The sequence below is a fragment of the Anarhichas minor genome, unplaced genomic scaffold (genome assembly GCF_050575085.1).
Source record: "Anarhichas minor isolate MPS153535 unplaced genomic scaffold, ASM5057508v1 ptg000017l, whole genome shotgun sequence".
Taxonomy (NCBI): Eukaryota; Metazoa; Chordata; class Actinopteri; order Perciformes; family Anarhichadidae; genus Anarhichas; species Anarhichas minor.
The window spans coordinates 11,369,058-11,395,000 of record NW_027466463.1 but is presented as its reverse complement, the minus strand read 5'-3'; the positions used below and the strand labels follow the sequence as shown (position 1 = coordinate 11,395,000).

At 45.6% G+C, this 25,943-nt stretch overlaps 1 protein-coding gene across 1 annotated transcript in view; it reads left to right on the top strand.

Moving 5' to 3' along the window:
• Positions 1-25,408, top strand: part of ankfn1b (ankyrin repeat and fibronectin type III domain containing 1b) — a 97,385-nt gene extending 71,977 nt beyond the window's left edge. The window contains exons 6-23 of the mRNA XM_076093593.1: positions 4,931-5,150; positions 5,356-5,563; positions 8,900-9,097; positions 9,796-9,909; positions 10,053-10,150; positions 11,170-11,260; positions 14,455-14,562; positions 16,984-17,083; positions 17,407-17,539; positions 17,808-17,927; positions 18,049-18,264; positions 19,397-19,563; positions 19,716-19,866; positions 20,697-20,865; positions 21,002-21,168; positions 21,280-21,487; positions 21,615-22,339; positions 22,434-25,408. Coding sequence (XP_075949708.1) covers positions 4,931-5,150; positions 5,356-5,563; positions 8,900-9,097; positions 9,796-9,909; positions 10,053-10,150; positions 11,170-11,260; positions 14,455-14,562; positions 16,984-17,083; positions 17,407-17,539; positions 17,808-17,927; positions 18,049-18,264; positions 19,397-19,563; positions 19,716-19,866; positions 20,697-20,865; positions 21,002-21,168; positions 21,280-21,487; positions 21,615-22,339; positions 22,434-22,742 — 3,502 coding nt within the window. The 3' untranslated portion in view covers positions 22,743-25,408. The remainder of the gene's footprint in view (positions 1-4,930; positions 5,151-5,355; positions 5,564-8,899; positions 9,098-9,795; positions 9,910-10,052; positions 10,151-11,169; positions 11,261-14,454; positions 14,563-16,983; positions 17,084-17,406; positions 17,540-17,807; positions 17,928-18,048; positions 18,265-19,396; positions 19,564-19,715; positions 19,867-20,696; positions 20,866-21,001; positions 21,169-21,279; positions 21,488-21,614; positions 22,340-22,433) is intronic.
• The last annotated feature ends 535 nt before the right edge of the window (positions 25,409-25,943 follow it).

Sequence of the window (25,943 nt, the reverse complement as noted above, 5' to 3'; positions counted from 1 at the left end):
ATGTAGTTGTCTAAATATGGTTGCATTGTGTGCTTTAGTTACTTTAACATAAATGTATTGTCGTGCCTCACTATCAAAATATCTTAATGTGTGCTGCCTTTGCTAATTTGGTCAGCAGTCCACGTAATGTCTTTCTCTACATGCTGATATACATACACACATAAACACATGCCTGTAGGTATCCCACTATGCGACGCAACGTGCTTTAGTGTGGGTGGGTGTTGCAAAGACATTTTCCATTGTTTAGAATAAAGTTATCTATATTTGTAGAAGCTCTGGCCAAGAACATATTTTCGGCTCCCATTCAAGTTCCCATTTGCCTGAACCATTTCTGCATTACCGTGTACGGCTGAACAATGAACTGATTCAAAATAGTGATTCAGTTTTATGTTATAAACCCGACAAACACAATTAAGCTGACAGAATGGGCTAGGTGTCTAAGGCCTGTGGATGATTTCATTGCTAGCTCACCAAGATAAGTATTTTGGGAATCAAATCTTATTGGCAGCTGAGTCAGACGTGTGTTTCTGTGAGTGTGAGTGTGTGTGTGTGTGTGTGTGTGTGTGTGTGTGTGTGTGGTCACCCCCGTACTGTTGACAACAGGTTGGAAGGATTCATTGTTTCTTGATTGTGTAATTTATATGTTGCAACATAAACTGTGAGCCGTCAGACTAAGCAACATTTTCCACTCCGCTGTCAGTTTGCAGATTTGCTTTGAAGGTTTCTGAGATTTCCCTCTGCACACAACTGTTATGAGCTGTTATGTGCATACTTGCGGCTGCTTTTTAGCTCACACAAAAATCTCGGAAATTCTGCAAGATGGGAATCAACTTTTTTTCTTCTTCTTTTTTTTTACATTTTCTTAAGTCACAGGTTTTTCCCATCTTGACTTTAAGGCAGTAATTGTCTGGACTCTGTCTGCAGATTTTATATGTAGTCTTTGTTTACATGTGACTCACTGTCTGGAGGACTAAGCTGTTTGTGTAAACATGCCGATACAACTAATAAAGGGAATGCTGTGTGTGTATGCGTGTTTGCAGTTTGGGGGTGTTGATTGTTTGTCGGTACTGATGCAGTCTCACTGCAGACTGGGTTTATTTGATGTGGGATTGATCGGGGGCCAAACATGAAGCCTGGCTTTTGGAAGAGACTTTGGTTTCCCAGAACAACTGCTTCCTGTTTCCCAAACCTGGTAAAAGTGTAGGAAATTGTGTGGCATAGACTTAGTGTGTGTGTGTGAGAGAGATATCGTGGAGCTTTTGAATCTCTCGTCATTTATTCAGGTTATTGTAACAGCGGTAGACCCCATTTTTGATACTAGCATTGTTTTCAGCAATAGCTATTCAATGTATTTGCGTTCTACAATTACCTCTCTATTTAGTATTATTAATCATAAGTGGCGGGGTCCGCCATTCCTGTGCTGGATTCAAATTGCCTACCTAAACACGAGGGATTGACAGGAAACGATGCATGCATGTAATCCAGCATTGCCATTTGCACTCTTCCTAAACGCTGCATGAGAGCTGTATGCTAACCGAACATTTCCTATCAATGCTAGTTCACATTTAAAGCACTCACAAGCGAAACTTTGGATGGCTTTTATTGTGAACAGTGTAGGAAATTTGGGGTTTAGAAGTGTGTTTTAAGAAATTATAATAGAAGTGTTTAATGATTCATAATTAAGAAATCATAATTGGAAGTATGTTGGAATACATAATTAGAAGATTCATAATTAGAAGTGTTTTAGAATTTGTAGTTAGAAGTGTATCTTAGTAGAATTGTAGCACCTTAATATTTGCTTGTGAAACTTGTGAAGGTTTTTGCCAAAAGTTGCAAATCCTAATCTTTATATAGAATGTTTACCAAAGAAGTGTTAAGCCATAAAAGACAGTCATTGAATGTATTAAACTGTGAAGAATAGCCAAGGGAAAGTCAGACTTCTAGACAGACATTTGCAGGTTGTGCCCGGGTTTTCGGAAGCCTGACGCCAGGAGGAGGCAACCGAAATTAGCCAATTGGAATTAAGATGGCCAAAAGGGAGGGGATTTCAAACTGTAAGAGGAAGTGCTGGAAAGGTATTCACTCTCTTCCTACTCGGCTCTCAGCGTGGAAGCATCTGTGTTTTCAGGCTGAGTCGCGAGTGAATAGCTTTTCCGCGCGGATCATATTATTATATATTTTGTTAGTAGTGTACTTCATTCTGTAATTGTATTAGCTTCAGTAGGATTAAATACTTTTAATTGTAAACCAGTTTATGGTAGATTTATTAAGAAGCAACTCTACTGTAAAATAGCAGTGGAGCGTGCTCTCCGGCCTTCTCTCGGTGGGGGAGATTCAACCCTCCACAACAGTCACAGGAAACTCGGACTGATTTGTCCGTGAGGTTGAGCTCTAACCATGGATGTTCATTAAATATGTGTCTACAAGACATGGTCATTGTCAGCATTTATTGACAGCAGATGACTGCAATTATGGCCGCCAGGGCCACTGATTAGATAAGGTGTCAAAAGAATGCCGTTATCATAAGGGCCACCAAGTATGGATAGATGTGTGGCTGTAAATCAGTGTTAAAATCTTAAAACGCTTTGTCTTGCTTTTTCTCTCTTTCTTTTGTGTAATTATTGTCTCACGTGTAGGATACAGCATCTCTTGGAGAGTAAAGACACACACGCGCCCTACACCACGTTACACACTCCCTAATGTCGTCACGGAGTGATAGGGCACCATCCTGCCGACAGAAAAAAAGTTGCCTGTTCCATCTCAGGCAAATAACAATAAGCCCGGGGCTGGATTCCAATGGGCTTTCTCTTTGAAATGGGATACTGACACGCGTTACAAATATATCTCTTGTTTTATCTTCCGGGCCAGGCCCATGGAAAAATGATTCCAAATACCTGCCGCGCTTTATCTGGAACCCTGGAATAGGTTAGGCCCAGCCGGGAACACGAGGATGTCTAAAATAAGGCCTCTATTACGGGATGGAGTGGGGATGGATGGGACGGAGCGGGAAGGGACGGGGATCGTGGGTATTTTAGGTGTATCGGCCCTGTGAAAAAGGGCTTGTTGCGGGGGCTTGGAGCTGCTTTAAAGTCTACTATGTTGGCCGCCGTCAGCTGTTGTACGAACTGCATGGGTTGGGGGAGGGATTTTGAGTGTGTGTGGGGGGGGCTCACACGTCCATAGCATGAGCATGAGTATAAATACAATTTTTCCTACAGATGTTCTCACCTTGACAAATCTGTTCTTGGCCTTAGTGCTACTTCCTGGCAAATGGCCTGATGGACCAACGTAACTCAAGCTTTATTTACTCTCCTCCACCTCTCGCTGCCCGTTGCTTAGCATTTACATCTGCGGTATTAAACCGATGATGTTTTCCAGAGACTGATAACAAGCAAGCATTTTCCAAGGACTGGAGCGGGAAACGTGGCTCGAGACAAACATGTTGACTGCTGTAGGCATTCACATCGTGATCTTTTGGTAACTGAAAAGTATTTTTAGGTCGGCTAAAAGATGTCTCAGCTCCCATTCAAATCGAATATCTTCTTTTTCTAATTATTTTGGGAAATTGTTATATAACCTACTTACTCAACCAGTTACTGACTTTCAGTTCCCATCGAAATCTTTTTATTTTTCAAGAACTGGTATCATAATTAATTAAGTATGGCTGTTTCAAGTGGGTTTGTGATGCTAGAATTGAAGATCAGAAAGATTCTTCTATTGTCAAACTGCAATGAATAGATAATTCAGAGTAGAATCAAGGTAAGAAGAGAGCCGTTAGTGGGAGAGGGAGAGGGGGGGGGGGGGGGGGGGGGGATGTGGGAGATGGGAGGTATATGAGAGGCAACAAGTAGATAAGGGGAATGAGTGAAAGGTCAAGAGCCAAGGGAAGGAACAGAGCAATGAAACAGAGAGGGCAAGAGATGATAGGAAGGGAAACGAGTTCCTAAGATGTAAGGAGACGAGAGAGAAAAGGAAGGTGTTGAAAGAATTAATTTATCTCTCTGGTGTGTTCGTTGGGACCTGTCACGGAGTCTGTCACCATCGCCTGTAGAGTCCTGCTGATATTTCCTTCAGCAGTCGAGGGTGTGTGAACGCCACGTACCAGACTCACCCTAGACACTCACTGTCATCTACATAGTTCCCATGGCAGAATGGAGAGGGGCGGCATAGTCGTCATACCAGAGAAGCCAAGACACCAGTGGCAAGAGATACTGATCTTTTGAAGCAAATCAGAAAGACGTGACATTACTGAGCAGCGCCGGCAAACCGGCTACCAGGCTGGCATCACCAGTGCAGCTTGACTCATATGGCATCTGTGACTGAGAAGTGATAATGCCAGCATGGTGCCCATCTGGCAGATCAGTGTAATGTATCACCATGCCGTAGATCAGTGGTTCTCAGCCAGGTGTTTGAACCACCTTCCCAGGGGGTTGAAGATCATTTTCTGAGTTTTTGAACTATGTAAAGGTTTTTGTCTCTGATAATCAAAATAGCTAAAAACAAAAAGGGCAAAATAAGTCTTTGGTCAGCTGTTGACAGTGGGCATTTCATTGCTTTAAATTGTCACAGTCCAAAAATATGGACAGGCACTGCTATACATATTGTTATATCAACACTAGGCATTAAATGTGTTTCCACAATTGATATGCAGAGCTGATATATGGTACAGTGTGAGTCGTGTAAGACACTGATGCCGTGGCGCTGAAACCACTATTGCCAAATTGAGCCCAATGAATTCCTGGTGTCGTTTTCCAGAGCCAGAATCTAAACCTCAGCATGTGTCTGTGAGCGCAGTGATCTTCTCTAGGGGTGTAAGCTCTTTGGATTGGAGAAGTACTGTGTCCCATGTTCTGTGTTAAATGCCATAGTCCGCTCTTTTCTCTCGCTTGCAGTATCCCTCCTGTCTCTCACCCATCCATCTCTCCTCCAGGGCTGACTCTGCCAAGATGACGCAGCCCATGAGGGCCGAGCAGGCCCACCAGCCGGCCCCAACCCGCAAGTCGGCCAGCCTGTCCTCGCCAAGCGCGGCTCGCCGCCTATACCGCAACTTGTCTGGAAAGTTCCGTGTGGGCACCAACCCCCCTGCCCTGGAGGACAGTGTGGTGTCAGGACGGGGAGGAGACAAGGAGAGGCTGCGCAAAACCACCATAGTAAGTCAGGGAGAGACGGGGAAGGAAAAAATAATAAGCCCAGGAATATTGTAGTCTAAAAATATCCTGAGGAAACATACAGACTTGGAAAGTAAGAGAGCCTCAGGTAGTAGCATCACGCACCCACCCATCTCACTATTGTAGAGCAAGACAGAAAAAGGTATCAGAACTTCTTTTTTTAAACTTCTCTTTCTTTGTGTTACAGTTCCAGAGTAACGAAGCGTTGTTTGAGGCAGTGGAGCACCAGGAGTTGGACCTGGTGCAGCTGCTTCTGTCCCAGTACAGTCTGGAAGAGCTGGACCACAACACCCCAAACAGTGAGGGCCTCCTGCCGCTCGATATCGCTATCATGACCAACAACGTGCCCATGGCCAAGCTGCTACTGCGAGCTGGTGCGAAGGAGAGCCCCCACTGTGAGTAGAGGAGCGCGACGTATACCTGTAGCACCAACCCAGTCACATGGGGGGGGGGGGAATCATTTCAATGTTAATGGGAGAAATCTAAACTACAGAGCCTGTGACGTACTCCGTTTAGTTCACTTGCTGCGTAGTTGCATCTGATGTGGCAATCACGCAGAGAGTAGCACGCACTGTAGTGTCATGTCACTGTAATGTGTTGCAAATTATAATTCTTTTAATTTTACTGCAAATCACAAACACCCACTTTGCTGGAGTGTGCTCACTTTCTGTGACTGATTGAAAGGGAGGTCGACAAAGTTGCCTAATGCTACTATTCAATTGATTCAAGTAGCTCAATTCATTTTGTTTCTGTAAAAAAATATCCAAGATCTCAGGGGTTGCCACGATGTCTCTAACAAGAGCAACGTTTCAGTATCTAATCGTATTTCTCCTTGTAAAGTCTGACAGCTCTTTAGTTTGGAGTCTGGCTGGTCTTCACATGAATCATACCATAGCCAATGCTACCTTGGCTTTGAGCAGGAAGCATGTCGATTTGCCCGATGCTTTCACCGATCAAATCGTGTGTGATATATGGAAAAGCCAAAAGTAGTTGTCAAGTTATGACGCCAGTGAGGCCCCAAAACCACATCTGTCACTTACCGACGGATCAGTCATCATTCTTTTCCTATTTAGATTTCAATCTTTAGCACGGCTCAGAAATGATACCAGACGGAGTTTGTTCGGGGCGTCAACGGCCTCTCGACGGGATTCAACTGTCAATGTGGACGTCAAAGCCGCTGCCACGGCAACATCAGCTGCTTTCCGAAAAGCAACCGCAGGTGTTGCCTGAAGCAACGACGCACGCACACAGCTAATAGCACAATCTCTCTTCGTGCATACCAGGAACACAGTCATCCGCATGCTACAGACAAACACAAACACACACACTCTCTCTCTTTCTGTTGTGTGCTGGCAGAGAAAACATATTAAATGCGATGAAGGGGTGGTAACCATGATGCAATATTAGTCATCTTCATAAGCACTGTCTGTGATCTGCTGAGCCCCCGCTCCCTTCCTCTGTTAATGATTAGAACTCGCCAGTGAGGCTCCTCGGCTGTTTGTGTTTGTACTTGCGCACACACACACACACACACACACACATACACACATATACTTCTCCAGAGCTGAGCCAGGCGTCTTATAAAGGTATCATTAAATTGAAAACACTTGAATGGAAAGTGATGTTTACTGAAGTTTACTCTTTGATTGTGCTCTCTCTCCAGAACTCAAATAGCTCATGAGAAACAGTGAGGTGTGTGTGTGTGTGTGTGTGTGTGTGTGTGTGTGTGTGTGTGTGTGTGTGTGTGTGTGTGTGTGTGTGTGTGTGTGTGTGTGTGTGTGTGTGTGTGTGTGTGTGTGTGTGTGTGTGTGTGTGTACAAAGGACTGAAACACAAAGAAAGAGAGAGAACAACAGCACATAAGGAAAGTAAAGGCTTCTATTTTCATAAGCACCTACTAATCAAACTCCATCTGAGGAGAGTTGACATCAAAGTCGCTGCAGATTCCTTCCATGAGCTTTGAAAGGGATTGACTCTGATGCTTATTGATATTGACAGGCTTGACTACACAGCGTGTGGTTACCAGAGAGACAAAGGCAGATGAAGACTATCAAACAAATTCTCCAAAGCAACTTCATATTCACATTATAAAATCCCTCGTTGGCTTTTCAATAGGACAAAGGCACTTTAATGTGCCGTAGAGGGTCCCAGCCGCCTTGTGAAATAAGGACAAATCAAGACACACGTACACACTTGTGACAGCATCTGGACCAGTTTCCAGCCCTGGAAGGCCTGGAAATGTAAATCAAAATGGACCTTTAACAGATATTTCCATCCATCCCGGAGTATAAATGCAACTTAAGTCCTAACCCTAACCCCCCCCCCGAGCATGGCATTACCTGTTTCAAAAGTGACAGACAGCCTCTAAGTCTTCACACAAGTGGCTGAAGAGAACAACAAAACTGACACCCAGAAGAGACGCCCGGATTCAAAGAGAAGCTCACAGCCACTGAGGAGACACCGAGAGAGCCGCAGAATTAAACACCCAGATGGACATTTTGACACGGGGCTTTAAACTTACTGTCAACAGTGGAATCTAACGCTCAACAGTGGAATCTACAATGAACAAACACAGACCACACAGACTAAACACAGACACACACCAGTCCCAAACACTCCCAGACTGACCAGCCACCAAAGAAGTACAGTACAGTGTGCTACTGTCCTTTTTCACCTTAACAGCTTTACATTTACCTGATCTATACTTTTATTCGAAGGGATCTGTCCGCGTTATGCCGCCACCAGCCACTATCACTAACCACACAGTCATGCTTTGGATAATTCCACTCATTTTCATAAAATAACTTCAGTTAAAGGATTATGTGAGATCAATTGAAACTAACTTTGTTTTTAGAGGTTTTGTTGAAGTAAACATCATTGTTCACATTTTAGTAACACCCAACCCGCTCTCAGAAAAACATTCCTCTGATGGAGACTGCGTGAGGCTGTGGCATATGATATAAATAGATGACTTATACACGTTTCTTTCCACAAGTTTTGCAGAAAAATACTTTTACAATGGCAGTTTAAAGTGATGCTTATGCACGTTCCCACCATTTTGCGTTCCCTTATAACCGCAGAAGAAGAATACTCCTCCCTCTCTTGTCCCTCTCACTTTCATTGCCGCATTTTGTGTCATTTTCTCGTTGATGTCATCCCTAAAGAGGGACTGCTTAGTTAAAAAGAAGTTTATTGAGGAATTTGCCAGCATTTTGGCAAACAAAGACATTAAAAAGAGTTCCCGCAAAAGCAATTTCAGTTGCTTTTGTAGGCCACTTTTGCAGGCCACTGCAATATCGGCATAGCCATGTGCACTTGATCAAAGTAAAACCAACACAATATTTACTTCTCTAATTATGCTAGTAAATGATTTTGTGATGAGCACATCTTTTGTTCCTGAAAACATCCACAATGGTGTAGTTCTACGACAAAAAAAGTGATGTTTTTCACTATCGTCGATTCACAGTATTTTGCATTTACGCTTTGAATCTTGGTTGAAAAAAACAGCCCACTCAAATGTATAATCCACCATTGCTTAGCTTTGAGCTGCTTTTACCGACTGTCTTCTTCATGTGTGAATATAAAAGCATTTTTTGGGGGATTTTCAAAGTAGATTTGAATTATTGGAGTCACTTTAACACGTGCCTCAGGGTGATGAAACTCTCCATTTAACACAGTATGCATGTGTTGACTGTTCTCTCTCTCTCACTGTCTCTCACACGCGTTTCTCAGTCGTGAGTCTGGAGGGCCGAGCAGTGCATTTGGCCACCTTGGTGCAGGAGGCTGAGCAGCGGGTTTCGGAGCTTCAGGCCCAGGTCCGGAGCGAGGGTCCTGGTGAGCGGGAGGGCTCTGACCGGGAGAGGCAGCTAAAGGCCTGGGAGTGGAGGCACCGGCTCTTCCGACGCATGCAGACAGGCTTCGAGCATGCTAGTAAGGCTCGGAAGACGAGCAGTCGTCTTTGGTTTTCTTTCTTTTGCTCCCTTTTTCTCTGCTGGCATTCTGTCTGGGCCGAGTTAATGGCTTCCACACTGGAAAGCCGAGCAAAAGACTGAGTGTGTGTGTGTGTGTGTGTGTGTGTGTGTGTGTGTGTGTGTGTGTGTGTGTGTGTGTGTGTGTGCAAACATAACACGCCTGTATTCCTGCTTTAATTCTTTATAGGCTTTTCATGACACGCTTAGTGGCAGGGTAGACAGCCACCCCCGACAGCAGACTCAGTCACACGCACACACTCCTCCCTTCCATCCAAATTTGCACTTTGATGCAAAAAAAGCTCGTTCCCTCCTTGTTATTCTGTGTCAAAATGATGTTTGTGCAGTTACAATCACAATCACCGACATCCTCGCTTCTTCTCAGTTTCGGCTGAGTCAACATTCATTTGCGAAGATAGTCTATTCCATTACTGACCTGACGCTTTTCAAAAAACTTTTTCCCATTTCTGAAACTGAGCGATGCCTTGTGCAACAGACCAGGAGGACTAAATTATGTCATTACAGTAAGCTGCCAGTTGCATGGGCTCGCTCCATTCTAATGGTGATAATACGCAGTGACGGGTTGTGTGTTTGCTTGTGTTTACCTGCCTGTCTCTCCACTTATTTACTTGCCATAATTCTGTCTGTCTTCCTTCACAGACCCTCCAGACGCACCCAGTGCCGTTCGCCTGTCTGTCAGCAGCAGCACCAGTCTGAGGCTGGACTTCCAGGAACCTGTCTGTGTCAACTCTGCTGTGGTCACCAAGTACAAAGGTCAGCCACCGTGCTCGTCCCAGCGCTTCAGATGACAAGCGTATCCTGGAGTCACAAGCATTTTTAATACCAATTTGTTTTTTTCTTGCGGTATATATTGAAGTTAATACATGTGTTTTGTTTTTGTTTGTGTGTATTTGCAGTGAGCTGGAGCAGTGCTCCTTTATTAAATCCGTTGCTAGGTGAGATGGTGGTGGAGGACACCGCTCCGCTACAGTGCAACATCGCTGGACTCACTTCTGTAAGTTCTGCCAGAATCTCTGTCTCCTCTTTATAATTGACGGTCTGAGCTGTTATATTCAGTATGATGATTCCATCTATCCAGAATCCAAAAATACAGAAGTAAATCTCTCATAGGTGACGCTGTCAAAAGGTAACACCAGGAGCTGCTGCACTAGAAATACATTAGAGATTTGTTTTGAGGGTTTGGATAGAACATCTATCCACGTTGTTTTATCCTCCCCGTGCACATCACGCCGTTTGTGTATGAACCCATTGTCTTGAAAGTCAGATAATCATGTATTATCTGGTAGTTTATCGGTGACACAAGGCTACACAAAGAACCACTAAGCTCTAGCTTTTCCAGCTGTTGGTACTGACTGATTTGAAATTTAGAAGCTATTCATCCCTGATTTTATTGACACGCAAGCTTCGCTCCGGTGACATATGAAGGCATTTCCCAAGTGACTCTTCTTTCATTACAGAAATCCAACTCCACACAAGTTTCAGTCACCATCAATCCCAAATGATTGAGGGGGTGGGAGAAAATTGGAAAACACAGTTTATTTGTTATTTGTTGAAAGTCTTGGCTCCCGACCATTAATAAGCAACAGTTGCAAAACAGCCTCCAAAATGATGGAAGGAGCAGCTTGGTAGCCTGCCACCTGATTTATGTTTGGCATTTTTAAGCGGGCGTGTAGACAAATGGACGCTCCACTGGTTGTTTGTTATTGTGTGAGAGAAACCCCTTCCCCCCCTTTAAGACCCCTGCTGCCAGCCAAAGCTCACTCCTGTCACATGACAGGGGTCAAGGCGAGGTCAGGAAGTGTCGGTGGCTGGTTTGATTGATCTGGCTGAGAAAGGAGAGACAGAGGCCTGCTGTCTGCAGACTGGGCACCGAGACAGACAGAGCCATCACACACACACACACACACTGAAATGACGACAGACAGCGACCTAGCGGGAGACAAGCAGATGCACTGACTCATACACATACATGTGTATATGGTGCCTTAACTGTCATGTGTCCTGTCCTTACAGGGGACCTATTACTATGTCCAGGTGTCGGCCTACAACATGAAGGGCTGGGGGCCTCCTCTAGTTTCCATCCCTGCCTGCGCCGCACCTTCCAGTAAGTGTGAACGCACATGTGTGTGTTCATGTATGTGCCGAAGTATCACATAAAGCAATACATAAAAGTTCCGGTCCAAACAAGAGCCCTGAGGGCTTTTGGCTACCTTCACTAAATTAACACCACGGAAAAAAATTGTTTTCACACAGAGCTAAGCTGCAAGATGTGTGTATGTGCGGTGTGTGTGTGTATGTGCGGTGTGTGTGTGTGTGTGTGTGTGTGTGTGTGTGTGTGTGTGTGTGTGTGTGTCCGTCTTGCATGAATGATACAATCATTCATAGCTTTCTCACACATAGAGAGACTTTTATCGTTTCACATGATTTGATTTGATGAGTCCAACGTCATTCCGACGTTGCTTTGACATCATTGGGGAGGGACGACAGCTGAACCCTTCAGGGCCAGCAGGCTGGGTTGGTTTTGGGACCCCCCTCTGTGGACGTCAGAGTGTGTAACCATAGCCTCAGGATGGCGTTTGGGGCTGGCTGGCAGAAGAAGCTGCCCGGGTTCAGCCAAGAAGTTAACCGTGAAGCCATGTGCAACAACAGCTGAGGTGTTGACTCACCAGAGCAGCTCTGACCCTTTTTTCTTCCTTTCTCTATCTATCTATCTGAGAGCTGTCTGTCTGTCTGTCTGTCTCTCTCTCTATCTATATTTTAGGTTTCTAACTCTTATTTCTATAAGAGTTTAAAATGTTTTCTTTGGTCAAATAGTATAATATAACATTTGCTGATTTGTAAGTAAATTCAATAATTCGTGTGAAGGGATTACTTCAGTGTATTGATTCATGAGCTGAGTTTCGTGATACTGTAGCTGACTGTATGCAGCATGTTGAGTCCGTGCAGTCAGTACCCACCTACTGTAAGAGAGTGAACATAGGTACTGTGAGTGTGTTGGCACACTCGGGGCACATCTGGGGAACACATGAACATGTTTGTCCTCATCAGCACACAGTGTTTTTCAGCAAGTGTATGTGTGTGTGAGTAGGTAGTAGTGTGAGTAGGTGTGTGTGTGTGTGTGTGTGTGTGTGTGTGTGTGTGTGTGCGTCTTCATTTTAGGAGACTGGGCTTTCCCTCTCTTTTTTTTTCTACTGTCCACCTCCCTCCCTCTCTCAGAGCTAATTTCGATGTTGCGTGTTTGTGTTTTCCATTTGGGCCTACCACTGGAAATATTTGCATGTCTGTGCTGCAGCACGCGGCGCGGCCCCAACAGTGGGGGCCTTATACCGGGCCGTAGACGCCCATTAAAGGGCCCGCTTGTCCTGTCGGGACAGGCACCTTTCCGGGAATAGAGCTCACCGTGTTTCAGCCCCACGCGCCCTCCGGGGGGCTCCAGGAGAGGGAGTGTGGGGTCGGGGGGGGGGGGGGGGGATGGGGGGGCTGGGTGGTGGTTGATGGGGGTAGGGGGGGGCGGGTTATCGCTGACATGTCCTCCAATGAGCAAGCATGGATGCTGGCTTACTACCACAGTAGGCAGAAGGTGCTGAAGGATCGTTTTTCTGCAGATATGGTGATCTATGAGGAGGGAAAGAGTGTGTGTTTTTAAGTGTATACGACTGGGACAGAGGAAACACCCAGGAAGAAAAGCACACAGAGGAATAGAAAGAGATAGTATTACAATAACTGCACTTTCTAAATCTTTTGCTCATAGAAGCATAGCGGGACGTGTAGTGTGTTACTCTCTGTCACTGGGGCAGACACACCATGTTTGTGTGTCTTTCTGCATATGTGTGTGTGTGTATGTGTGTGTGTGTGTGCATACTGACTGTTCCAGTAGCAGTGGTGCTCAGTACGTCTGTCTGTCAGCCAACCACAGCCTTCTCGCACTGGGGTGGGTGCTGTTTCCTATAGCACACACACACAAGACCTGTTTGAGAGAAGCAGGCCGTCTCACACACCTCACACTCCTGCTGTTGGAAGCCTCAGGAACAGGGCCAGCCCAAGAATTGTTGGGGTCCCAAGTAGAACTTGATTAACCTCCTCCCAATCCCCAGACTAACCTCACATAGAGTCCCACTGGCGTATGTCATTGCTCCATAGTCCATAGAACCAGGTTCACCTATTTCAAATAAACCAAATACTGTTAATCAAACGTTCCACTGTTAGCACAATCTGCATGTTTCCCTAGCAGCAGCCTGTCCGTAGTAAAAATGTGACACGGCTGACAAAACAAAAACTAAAGTAAAAGACTAACGGTGGTCAACGTTGGATGTTTCTTTATTCATAGAAGAAGAATCAACTTCCTGATCTACAATCAAAGGAAGACTCTCTGAAAACATGGCTCCACAGTGGAAAATATACAGGACAAAGAAGCACAGCTCTCTTTGTCCCAGTGTTCAAAGTACCATTTAGGAGTAATAAAAGTGTCATGATACGTACTGATGACACCTGATATACCTAAAGAACAAACATACAGCAGGCGCTCCCATTTGTCAGCTCATCTCTGCAAACCCATGTTAATAATGCGGAGCGACACACTGAGAGTGCATTTTTGCCAATAAAAGCAGCATATGGACACAGGCTCTTACCTTCCACAATAACTGGAATCTCACAATATCACGAGATCATGCAAGAATTGCAGGATCAGAGATCAAACGAGATCCATAACTGCATTCCGATTGCCTCGTAGTTCCCTAATAAAGGTTATTCAGCCATGTTAAGTAAGTACCACAAATGCTCAGTTCAAAGGGAACCGTGTAGCGAAATACTGGACAAGGTCCAGTCGTCATCCTGTGAGGAGCTGTGGGCGTGTTTTGTGTCCGTGTGACACGACGAGGCGACTGTTTGTTCAATCTAAACAACAATGGTGAAGAGAACCAGAGTATTTATCCATTGAAAGAAGAGTAAAGAAGTACACTGAAGGTTTCTGTTATGGAAAAGATGTTTTTGCTATTCTCCCCGAGTTTGATTGTCAGATGGTTCTGTGAAACAAACCATCTGGTGTGTCGGGTTATGGATTCATGCCCCCGGGACCACAAATGTTTGTACAAAATGTTATAACAATTCATCCAATAGTTGTTGAGATATGTTACTCTGGATTAAAGTGGCTGACCAACAGACCGACACTGCCGTCCTGAGCTGTGCTTTGCTTCTCCATCATTAATGCAGAGTACAGCTGACCTGTCCTATGACTGTTGATAAGTATGGAACATCGCAGTGTCGCTCTTCTAATGTCGTGTTTCTCACCTCTGTCTGCAGGTTGGAGGGATATCGATGGCCGCGCTCCACGTCAGAGAGGCCAGAAGGAGGCACTAGACCAGCTACTCGGGCAAATAAAAGAAGCTCACCGCCACTGTGTCTGCCATGGTATCAACAACCTTTTGATCGATTTGGTGGGCGTGTTTCGCTAAAAGGCTGAACAGTAATACGAGAGCTTTAACGTTTTACATAGCTGACCCCGGGTGAAACCCAAACCTTGTAGCGATAGCGACTTGCTGTACTCTGCACATGTTATACCACACTAGATGTTTTAAACTGCCATTGGGTTTAACTATGGAATTACATGCATTCATTTCCTTAGGTAGAACTTGAAAGTACGTGACCTTAAGATCAGTTTTTAGGTCTGGTATCAGCTGCAGTAAAGTCGCTGAATTGAAGTGAAATGCACCCTGAGCGGTGCTATGAGCTCCTGACATAAACCTGGGTCGTTTTCACTGCGCCTGTCACATTTTAAAACAAACACATCGGAATTTTCAGCCACCATCTAGTTCATGTTTCAGAAATATTCTCGGCGTAAACAAACATGAGCAGTGGACGGTTCAACGCGCAGGTGTAACACGTCTCACCAATTGCTGTGTTCCATCTCACCTTGACGGACACTTTACAATCTCAGGCACGACAAGTACTTTGGGGGCCATACACCCTAAGACGGCATGCCACCTCAAAAATAATACCCTCCCCTCTGTCTCAACAACCGCCCCCCACACACACACACACACACACACACACACACCCTTTTACATCTTTCCATGACTCAGCCCTTCCTCTGTTGAATACCTCTCTCTCTCTCTCTGTGACAAAATGCAGATCAACTTCTCTCACACTCAGGCTGTTTATATCCCCAAACACTGCAGGCTGTAAGCTGCTCCCATAAGTGTCAAAAGCTGTCCACACTGACTCTTTTACATGACGGCAAACTGCATTTAGCATTGAGCAAGTTGTCTCTCTTTTTTCCTCGCACACCCACATGCCCAAACACACTCACCCACTTACCATTGTCCACTGTGGCCAGACCGTATTTGCAATAGGGCGAGACGCAATATAATAGTCAGTATTGAGTGGCTCTTGGTTCTTCAGACGGCGACTGATTGAGCTTGAGAGTTCAGGCACGGTAGCCAAGGTGGCGTGTCCCGGGGTCATGTTTGTTATTCCTGTAAGAGACGCGTCCCGGGCTGGAGTCGGGAGAGGGCATAAATTAACACTGACTACCACTGCCTCCCACCTCCACCCCCCACGGCCCGCCAGGCGTCCTGTCTACTGTCCATACATATACACACACATAAAGATAGACAGGCACACACATAGATACACATGTACATGAAGCAGACACAAATATTCGACTACATGCTCTCTCTTTCAGCTCTGACTCTCCCCCACATGTCCATGTACGCACCTCCGTCGCAGCCCCGGCTTATAGCCCACGCCACATTCTCCCTCTTGTCCAAACACTATTAATTAAACTGTGAAAGAGGCCTTGACTAACACAGGCACCCCAGCAGTCAGCCCTACTTGTCTGTCTTACTCAGTGTCAAACACGGTCTGAGGCCAGGAGGACCAGAGCTGAACAGACTCGCGAGTAAAGAGAAACTTGGGGAGGTGAGAGGGGTCGAGGGGTGCTGTTTTTTCTTGTTGCTCCAACTCGACTCGTCCACCTGAAGGGAAAATTAGTTCTTTTTCGGGTCCTGAATGGGGGGATTTATTGACTTTAAGTGGCCTGGGGCTGGAGTAAGATCACCTGGGAGGGGAGGAGAGGGACTCTGTGAAGGGTTTGGGACTCAGGCTTTCTAATGAGTTGGGAGGTGCGTTATCTCACCAACGGGCGCGCACACACACACACACACATGCATATATACACACACGCCTCCCACTCTCACCTCCAACCCCCCCCAGGCCCACTAAAAATAAACACGTCCCCACAGACTTAACTGACCTCCCTGTCAGTGAGTGGCAAAGGGTTAAAACACACACAGACACACACGCACACATTACTGCAGCTCCTTGGCTCCACTCGTAAGGCTGTAGCTCAAGACATGCCATGGTCCAGCAGCTTTAGTATGTGCAGGTAAACACACACACACATACATATACACAACGTTAGTGTCCCTCTGGGACAGGAGAGCTAGTGGTTCCCTCAAGGCCCATAGTCTGCTACTGGCAGCCAGCATGCCAGTCAAATGGTGTCGCGCCACTGGAGCGCATGAAACGTCGAAGAACATTCCACTCTGACCGCGTTGTTGGTCGTGTCAGGTTTGCTGTCAATTAGGCAACGGGCTGTCACTGGAAGAGATGTTTCTCCAGTTTGTCAGGGCAGAGGTATTCATTGGTGTTTGCAAGAAAATCAGACAAAGCTATCAGAGTCACGCCACAGATTACTCACAAGAGCGTTGGCTTCAAGCATCAAGCAGGGCCATCAGAATATTCATTCAAAGGTAATCCGACTGATTTATTCTGTCTGCGATGGAATTAACAAACGTCTTTTTTTTCTTGTCTGTTGTCTCGTCCACACAGAACAGTGTAAAGCTCCACCGCAAGGGAGGAAGCACTCGGTATCCAAAAGCCTGCGCCACCTCTTCCAACCCACCAGCAAATTTGTTAAAAGCTTGAAAAGGTAGATGCTCCGTTGACCTCCGTGCTGGAGTCGAGGAGACTTTAAATGTGAAAGGAATTGTAATTAATGTGTGCATTGGAAATGTTGTGTTTAATTTGTCAGTTCACGTATATATTTTCAAAGAGTACTCATTTTTGAGAGATGACAGTATATCCATTATTCATTGTTAAACATACTACTGACTTCGTGGTGTCATGGTTTTCATGGCAGCAACATACTTTAATGTCATTCCATCACACTTATAACCCCTTTAGACACCAAGGAAAGATAGCAGAAAAGTGTGTCTGCCTTATCACGCGTACCTTTTCTGTGTTCCTTTCCAGAGGTCTCTATCTGACATCCATATTCTACAGAGATGACAATGTGTTGGTGACTCCAGAGGACCAGATTCCTATCGTAGAGGTTGAAGATTCCTACTCCAGCTCCCTTATGCAGGACTTCCTCTGGTTTACCAAGGTAGACAGACAAAAAGAGAGAAAGAAATAACTTATATAAGTACAAAAAAAGTGAATTAACTACCAAACAGGAATTATTTATTGAATACGATTATGCTAAAAAATACTTTTTTTGCACTAATTTACATGGACACATTGCTACAAACATTGTTGCTAGCATATTATTACATTATCCATCAGTTATTGATACTCAACAGGAGATTATAGCTTATGTTTTCCAGTGCATTTGAAATAACGTGTTGTATATATTAATACAATCCATGTGCCAGGTATCCTATCTATGGGAGGAGATTCCCTGGCTGCAGCAGTGTCTTAGTCCTTCCCAGTCATCCTGTTCCTGCACTCTGCAGACACGACTCAAGATGCTGCAGGCTGTCTCCCAACTACAGGTAGTAAAATGCTGAGTAGACTATTGGGACTATGATTGTGCAATTTATATCGTGGTGGTTGTGATAACCGTGACCTCTTGGTCTGAACATTTTTGATTAATACCCTCCGCCCTCTCCTCAGGGAATGCTGGGAACCCAGGACCTTGGTCAGGTGTATTTTGAGCCAATCAAAGACAAGCATGGTAACGCCCTGCTGGTGCTCCTCAAGGACATGAATGCCTGTCCAAACCTGGATGGGGTTCGCTGGACGCAGCTTTGCAAACTGCAGCTCCAACGCAAGTCCATCTCGTCCCCTGAAGAGCCAACCGCCTTGGACATGCTGCTGATCACACTCCACGTGAGTCCTACAGGAGTAGACGGGCAGTGATTGGTAGTTAGTTCAGTTTTGGAAAATGTTTTGTTTTTTGCTTTTGTTTTGGAGACAGGCTGCTTCCACGGCGGTTAGGAACGGTCGGAGGGTTTGTCAGCAGCGGTCGTGGTTTTTATCGGGATCATTCTTTGCATTTGTTTGTGACCCGGAGATTTAGCGAGATGAAACAGTGTAGTGTGAGGCTTTGTCAACAACAAAATGACCCCAAAAAACTCTGGAAAACATCAATATATTGGTATTGCTCTTATGTTTTTAAACTTTCATTCACCAGAACCAGTAAACATGAGGCTCCACGGCTGAAACAATAGGAATGTCAATTGAAATGTGCTTCCAATTACCAGTGCTGCTTGTGCAGACACTCTTTATTTAGACCGACAGTAATCATCGTGACTCCCTTCTTCCATTTGTCACCTTCTTTGTAGAGACATGTTGAAATAGCAAATTAATTAAAAGCCAGCTTTCAGGTCAAATGTTGGCTATATGCCAACCCAACATGAATGTCGACCATCTCAGTCACTTTATTTTGAACAGCTGCTCATTCAGGCAGTGGAAATTGGAAGGTTACGTTTGAATTTCAGCACTGACGGGCCGACGTGACGATGATAATCTTTGCTAATTGTTGTTGTTTTGTGTTTTGTAACTAATGCTGTGTGGCTCTTTTGCTCAGAACGATCACAACCTGGAACCAAACCACAAGTTGATTTTGTCTATATAGCCCGGTGAACTTGATACCATTGCTGGAATGCTGTTTTGTCTCCAGTGTACGTTAGTTTGGCCCTGTGGTTTCAAAACAATGGTGGAGACTCCCTTTGGCAAAACCGCAATTCACTGAAATATTTGTTTTGTGGCCAGTTATGAACAAATTGTATGATGAAATACACAAAAATGTGCTGATGGGCTTTTTCTTTTTGCTGTGCTGACTTCCACTTCAAACATGTTGGAACGTTAGTCTCTCAAGGACAGCAAAACATGGAAACAAATCCATTCAGATGAATGTGAGGTTGCGTAAAGAGACAAAATTAGATACCACACGATCGACCCCAGTCAACAATACCATACACGTGCTCTTACTCAGTCTCTCTCCACCTGCTGTTCGCAGGAGAAGCTGGCGTATCACAGGCGGAGCAGGAAGATATTGTCTCCAGGCTTATACCTGGGCTACCTGAAGCTGTGTACGTCGGTGGAGCAGATCAGAGCGCTGGTGCCCCAGAAACTCCCCAACGTCCTCTGTCACACCAAAATTCGGGACAACGGCAACGTGTCCAGGTGGGGATCATATGTCTGTGTATGTTTTTCTATACGGCTGAGACTGAAAGTTAAGAGTTTTGACTAGAAACCTGACCATTCAGGCAAAAGCAATGACAAAAGATACCCGTGATGTGGATTAATGGCGTGTTCTTCATGTGTGTCGTTTTCAGAGAGGAGTGGCAGTGGCTGCAGGCTCTCACCTCTTTGGATGAGGCATTGGAAATGGACATGGACGAGCAGAGTGCTCCACATCGCCTCCTACAGGACCTGCGCAGCGCCATCATAGACCTGATGGCTCACATCAATGTCCTCGGCAATCAGGTCCAGAGTCGATCTGAAACACGTTGTGTCTTTGGCCATAAGCATACGATTCCACAGTGACATTTGAAGCCATTTCTTTACCAAATGGAAAAACAAATGCTATTCTGCATTGTCTCGAAACTCGATAGAAAGATACCCAGCCAAGTTCCAGCGGCAGTGAACATGATTCCAGTGGATATTCAGCCAGTTCTGGTTAGACCACTAATTCTACATGATTTCAGTAAAAGAACATGGTTTGAATTCCAGCACAATGGCAATCATTGTCCATTGACCTTTTACCACCCACTGTACCAAGCACTGCACAGACCTTAAGAGACTGCTACGACTGCACCATTAAAACCTACACGATCATGAACATGAACATGCATATAGAAATAGATATAGATATAGATATATGTAGACAATCATCAGAATGTAGAGCTAAAACCTGTATTTGTTTCCAGAGGAGATACAGATGTTAAAAAAGGTTTAGAAACAACAAATATGGGTTTGGCAGTAAGATAGATTTTCTCTTGACCTGCTCCACAAAAGAGCCCAACAGTGTATTAGTGGTGTACAATAACCCCTAATTACAACAAACCATCCGGTCGCCATATTTTGTACTTCTGGTTTCCACTGTTGGAGTTGGAGCCTCCGGTTCTATTTTCAAGATATTTAAATGAGTGAAGAATGTACTTCATGGTGGCTTAGCGGCCTGTGATCCAAACCCTGGAACTGTGACTTCCGTCCTTTGAGTGCAACCAGGGGCCGACCCTTTACTTCTAGACTTCCTTAAATGGATTCCTCTGGTTCCAAAGCCCCCCTGAGATCACCTGTCTTTGTGTGTCTAGATGCAGGACTTCCGTATCTATAGCCAGGAAGTGGTGGAGTTTGGGGAGAAAGTGTCCTTCCTGCTTCTCCTCCCACCTTCAGATGAAGTGTGCACAGCTCCTGGCCAGAACAACCCCTACTCCCCCCGCTCTGGCTTCCTCACCCTGCCCCTGCAGGTCTTTGAACTGGGTCAGTATATCAGATGTTTGGCAGAAATGTGAATTCTGACACCAACTGCTGTTTCCACATCTATATGCTCCACCTGTGTTTAATGGCCCAGTGTTTTACGTTTATTTCTCCTTGTTGGATTCCCTTTCTCCCACAGTCCACTTTAATGCCTATTGCCCCAGTTTCATTGGCCAGTACTGCAGAGTATCGGCTTTGCTGGAACTGGAGTCCCTCATGTCCCAGCAGGCCCTAAGGGAGGCCTTCTCTGAGACCGAGCTCCTGGCTGCTAAGAAGAAACACCAGCAGGTCCAGGACCACATACAGGTAACATAACACACATATATATATACATATATATGTGGAATCAAATGAATCCAATGATAAATTGTATTGTTACTGAGAGCAACTATTATGATCTTGTTAACTGTACAACAGCAAATGGAGGAGGTGTGGCGTGACGCGAGGTGGATCATGGACGCCCTGCAGTATGCCCGCTACAAGCAGCCATCAGGAGGCATCTCCATAAGCTGGATCATTGACTTCTCCAAGGAAGTGTTGCCCGACAAGCCTCCATCCACCTCCTCTCAGCCAGACTTCATGCCCTCGCCCATGCCTTCACCCGAACCCTGCCGCAAGCACTCAGGTCTGAATCGACTCTTGCAACAGAAACATGGAGGTTATATGACACTGTTATACATGTATAACATGCAACTTCCTGCACACACTATCAATACAGTATAAGTACGAGCACCTTTTCTCACATTCTGCAGATTTTGCCGGACTGTCAGACGAAGAGGGCTCCTCTGAAGTCTTCCTCACCACCGACAGTGACTACGACTCCAGCCGAGCCCAGAGTCCCCGCGAGCTGGACCTGTTGCCCCCCTCACCCCTCTCATCTTCTGCGCCTCTGGAGACCCGCGGCTTCCTGCGTAGTGACGGGAGCAGCTCTGAAAGAGGGATGTGTCTCGGCGGGGGTGGACGCGTAGCGGGGTCGCTGAGGGACTCCACGCCAGATGTCCTCCAGGCCTCGGAGCCACAGCACGGGAGGGAAGGTGAGCGGTGTGGCGGAGGGGTTCGGTGTGGCGTGGAAAGGCGAAGGGGGGGCCCGGAGCTTTTTGACAGTGACTTCATCCTGCCCAGCAGGCAGATCGAGCTGCTGCACATCACAGAGAAGAGACAGGCCTTCTGTGTGAGAACCAGCAGCCTGGAGTTCCCTTCCACCACCTCAGCCCACCAGCCTTACTCCTACCACACTACCTGCCCCTCGCCGTCCACCTCGCCACAGCGGAGATGCCACAGGCCCTCGTCAGTGGACCGCTGTTGCTCGGCTGAGCGCTGCCTGCCGCAGCTTCCGCCGGCGCGTACTTTATCAGAGGACAGCGGCACACAGAGACTCTCCTCGCAATCACCCGCCGCCCTCAGGAAAGGCTGTCATGGCACACTCAGAGTGTACCCACAGTATCGCACAGGCCTGCCTAAGGAGACCAGCGTTAAGGTATAGATCCGTTTTGACACGTGGAAGCAGTTCACCTATAAATATATTGTTGTGTTTGTGACAATAGTCTAATCTTCTCCTCCTGTGTTTTCAGCTTTGTGCAACTCCAGGAACGTCAGCGCGGGAGATGATCCAGCTGGTGGTGCAGGAGATGAACGTCGTGTCACGGCGGATGCTCGGCAGCAGCGGAGGCGGTGGTGAGCAGGAGCAGTGTGTGTACTACGGCTCTGAACAGTTGAAGCACTTTGGCCTCGTGCTAGTTGTGGACAACAGAGAAAAGTGGCTTCAGGATGATTTCTGTCCGCTGGAGCTCCAGAACCCCTGGCTCAGGGGCAAACTGTGCGTTCGCATTAAGGAGTATTCACCACTAGCGCTCAAACACAGCCGGGCCACCACAGTGTGACACGTCCACAAGAGAAAGGAGTTCATGCCAGATTCTTTTTGGATAAATGTGTGTGGAAATGAAGGAACCGTTACATTTGTAAAAACAGGCTCCTAAACTCTATTTTCTCTCCAACTGTGGTGTTACCCTCAACTAATGCAGCTCTAACATGTCTATTTCCTGCTGTGCTCTGTTTCCATGAAATGTGTTCCCCCGGTTCGTTGGACCTTTTTTTTTTTTTTTTTTTCTATCAACATCAGAGACCCCCATACGGACACCAAAATGAACAAAGTGGAACAATGAGGAAAATAAGTTTTTGTTGCTGTCAGAAATCACTTGTGGAAATGATCGTGATGCTGAGCGAGATTAATGGAGCGTCACTTTGACTTCTGGCACGGTTGGCGGCACCTTGGGCCGTGCTCGTTGCCAAAACGACATGGGCAGCTTCATCCTAACCAGCCACACGCGGGCACGGCTTTTGCTATGAACTCTCTCATTGTGCCGTTCCCAAAGAGCTGTCGGCTGCCGCCGCCCGGCCCCCATGTTCCCCAGGATGTGGGCTCTGGACCTGACCCAGAGGCCAGGAAGGAAGGGAGAAGTACAGAAGGGGGGGGGGCGCTTGAGGACGCAATCGGCCTGACGATTTGGCCCGTCAGCTTGCCACTCAACTGCTCTTGGCCACTGTACTCTCTGGTAGCGAAGCAGCCAAGTAAGGGAGAGAGAGCTTGATACAGAGTGAGGGCGAGAGAGGAGGTGGAGGAAGATGAAGGTTGCATCTTTCAGAACCTGGCACTGGTTCTCATGTGCTCTTTTTTTTCCCTGGCGCAGCAGTAAAATCTCTGTATAGTAGACTCAGTCGTAGTGTAGCGAACAAATACTCATGTTGTGAAGTAACACAAAATAAAACCAGCTAATTTGGGATTTTTCACAACAGAGGAAACACAAGCAATACTTGAGTTTTGTTTTTCTAATAGATGAGGAAAAAAAAGCATGTTAACCTTCCAGAATTGTGCTGAGTTCCTCTTAAGTACTGTAGTCCATGCTGTGCTAAAAGTTAACCAGTTCCGTGTTTTGTTGTGTTTGGTTCAGTGGTATTCCCAGATGCATCAGAGAAATGGTGCCCACCAGTCTAGAGCAGGGTCTCCCAGAGGGACTCTGCTGTGAAAGGGATGACTCGAGTTGTTAAGAGGCCGGTGCTTGTTAGCAGACTAACATATCGTACATTCCAGACTTCAAATTAAGTTATATATGCAAGGAAAATACATTTCAACCCATGAACAAGCCGCTACGCCCTGCAATGCGTGTGACCAACGGAGAATAGTAACGGCAAAATGTCAGATGTAAAAACAATGATCATGAGAGAAAACTTCAGACGCACACACACAGCCGGGTGTTTTAATTGTGATGGGATTCTATCTATCATGAACATTCATTCATACAGAATTTGTAGTTGATCAGATTTAATCGCAGGAGCCCGTCAATCAACAAAACATCAATAAACATTTGTTTTTATTACTTTAGAATGTAATCTTATCCAACAACATTGTCAAACCCACAGTCAGTGTGGCCTATTAGAAAGCATTGCAGTGCTAGCTTCTCTACCCTGATGGTAGCCTTGCAAGGCTCAGCACTGAGTCAACAGCCTCTAGTATGTGGATTACGTCCATTACCAGAACACTGATGCACGTATTGTATGTTTTGGAATGAATAGCATTGATTCTAACCACACAATAAATAAGGCCTCTTAACAGTCTAAACCATCCTTTTTTGCTACTGTTTGGAAACCAGGTTTTGATTTCTCTGTTCACACTATACAGTCTGTGAAACCTCACAACTTTACTTTGGAATCAGAACAGTCTGCATTTTTTTGACATCACTCTCCACATCTCAAACTGCAGGCTGTTTTGTTGTGTCTTTGTTTTTGCTCCCAACTATCTTTCAGCATACGATTAACATTTCTTTCTTTCTTTTTTTAACCGCTATAAAACGTCAACACAGGCTCAGCAACATCATGCCGTTATAATAACCTGCAGCATTTCCAAATGTAGCACCAGAAACGGTCCAAAAGAGGAGAGATTGACGGGTGAAGTCCGTGGACCTGGCCTCAGTTATTGTAGCGTTTCAGGTTCCCAGCATGTTGTCGAACCTGTCACAGGGAGAGTTAACGGAGTTTAATTTCCTTTCCACTTTCAAAGATGTGTTTACGTGCAACTACTGTATAAAGATGTCTTAAGACAAGCTGATGTTATAAGTTGTAAATGGTTTTACTAATGGCTCGAACTGTTGTGTTAGCGCTTAGATGTCTTCTTTATTCGCATTGTTAAAAGCAGTTTTTACGAGGGCCATCTGCAAAAACAAATCACACAACCAGAAACTGAACCGTGTACATAGACGACCAAGACCAGGGGATGAATGTACTGTATCTGCCCTAAATGTGAAAGTAAGTGAATGTGGGACAGTCATCACTGCTGAGGTCAAAGGTCAGTGAAGTTATAGGCAGGAGTCTGTCTTTAGATTAAGCTAAAGGGGAAGAGGGGGGGGGGGGTTATATTCCCTTTCCACTTGAAGAATAAAGTAAAGCCCCGTGTTTACAAGGAGCTGTTGGCAGAGCCATCAGGCGAAGTCATGAAGGAGACATCACGTCACTTTTTTAAAATCTATTTTTATTGAACAATAAATGAATATTACAAAATAAAAGCTGTGGTTGTTTATGAGGGTTTTCTTCTCTTTTAACAGATCGCCGCACACGAGTGTAGGAAGTTTCTGACCTTCATGTGAGTCCCACTGAGCAATAACAACATCTTTTATGTGATACTGACCTTTTTACACTTCCTGTTTGAGAGATGTAGTCCATGCATGAACTACATTGTCTTAGGTCCAGAGCTGAACATTTCCCTGGGATTCATGATATATTTTGGCACACCTCTTCCGCCATAAGGATCATAACAAGCTCATATTTCGAGTGTGCGCAGACCAGATTCTCTTTGGGGCTTATTCTTTTCGTTTTGGAGTTTCATCCACATGTATGACACACACCCAAAAGCTGCCTGTTCATCTTGATACGAATGACAGTAAATGACAAATAGAGGGCACTTGTTCCTGCAGATGCTATACTGCAATGACATCATCAGTGTTAGCCCAGTTGATGAAAACTGAAGGGTGGGCAGCTGCAGACAGAATCGCACAGTATAAGTGGTGGGCAAGGCCACATGAAGCCTGCAG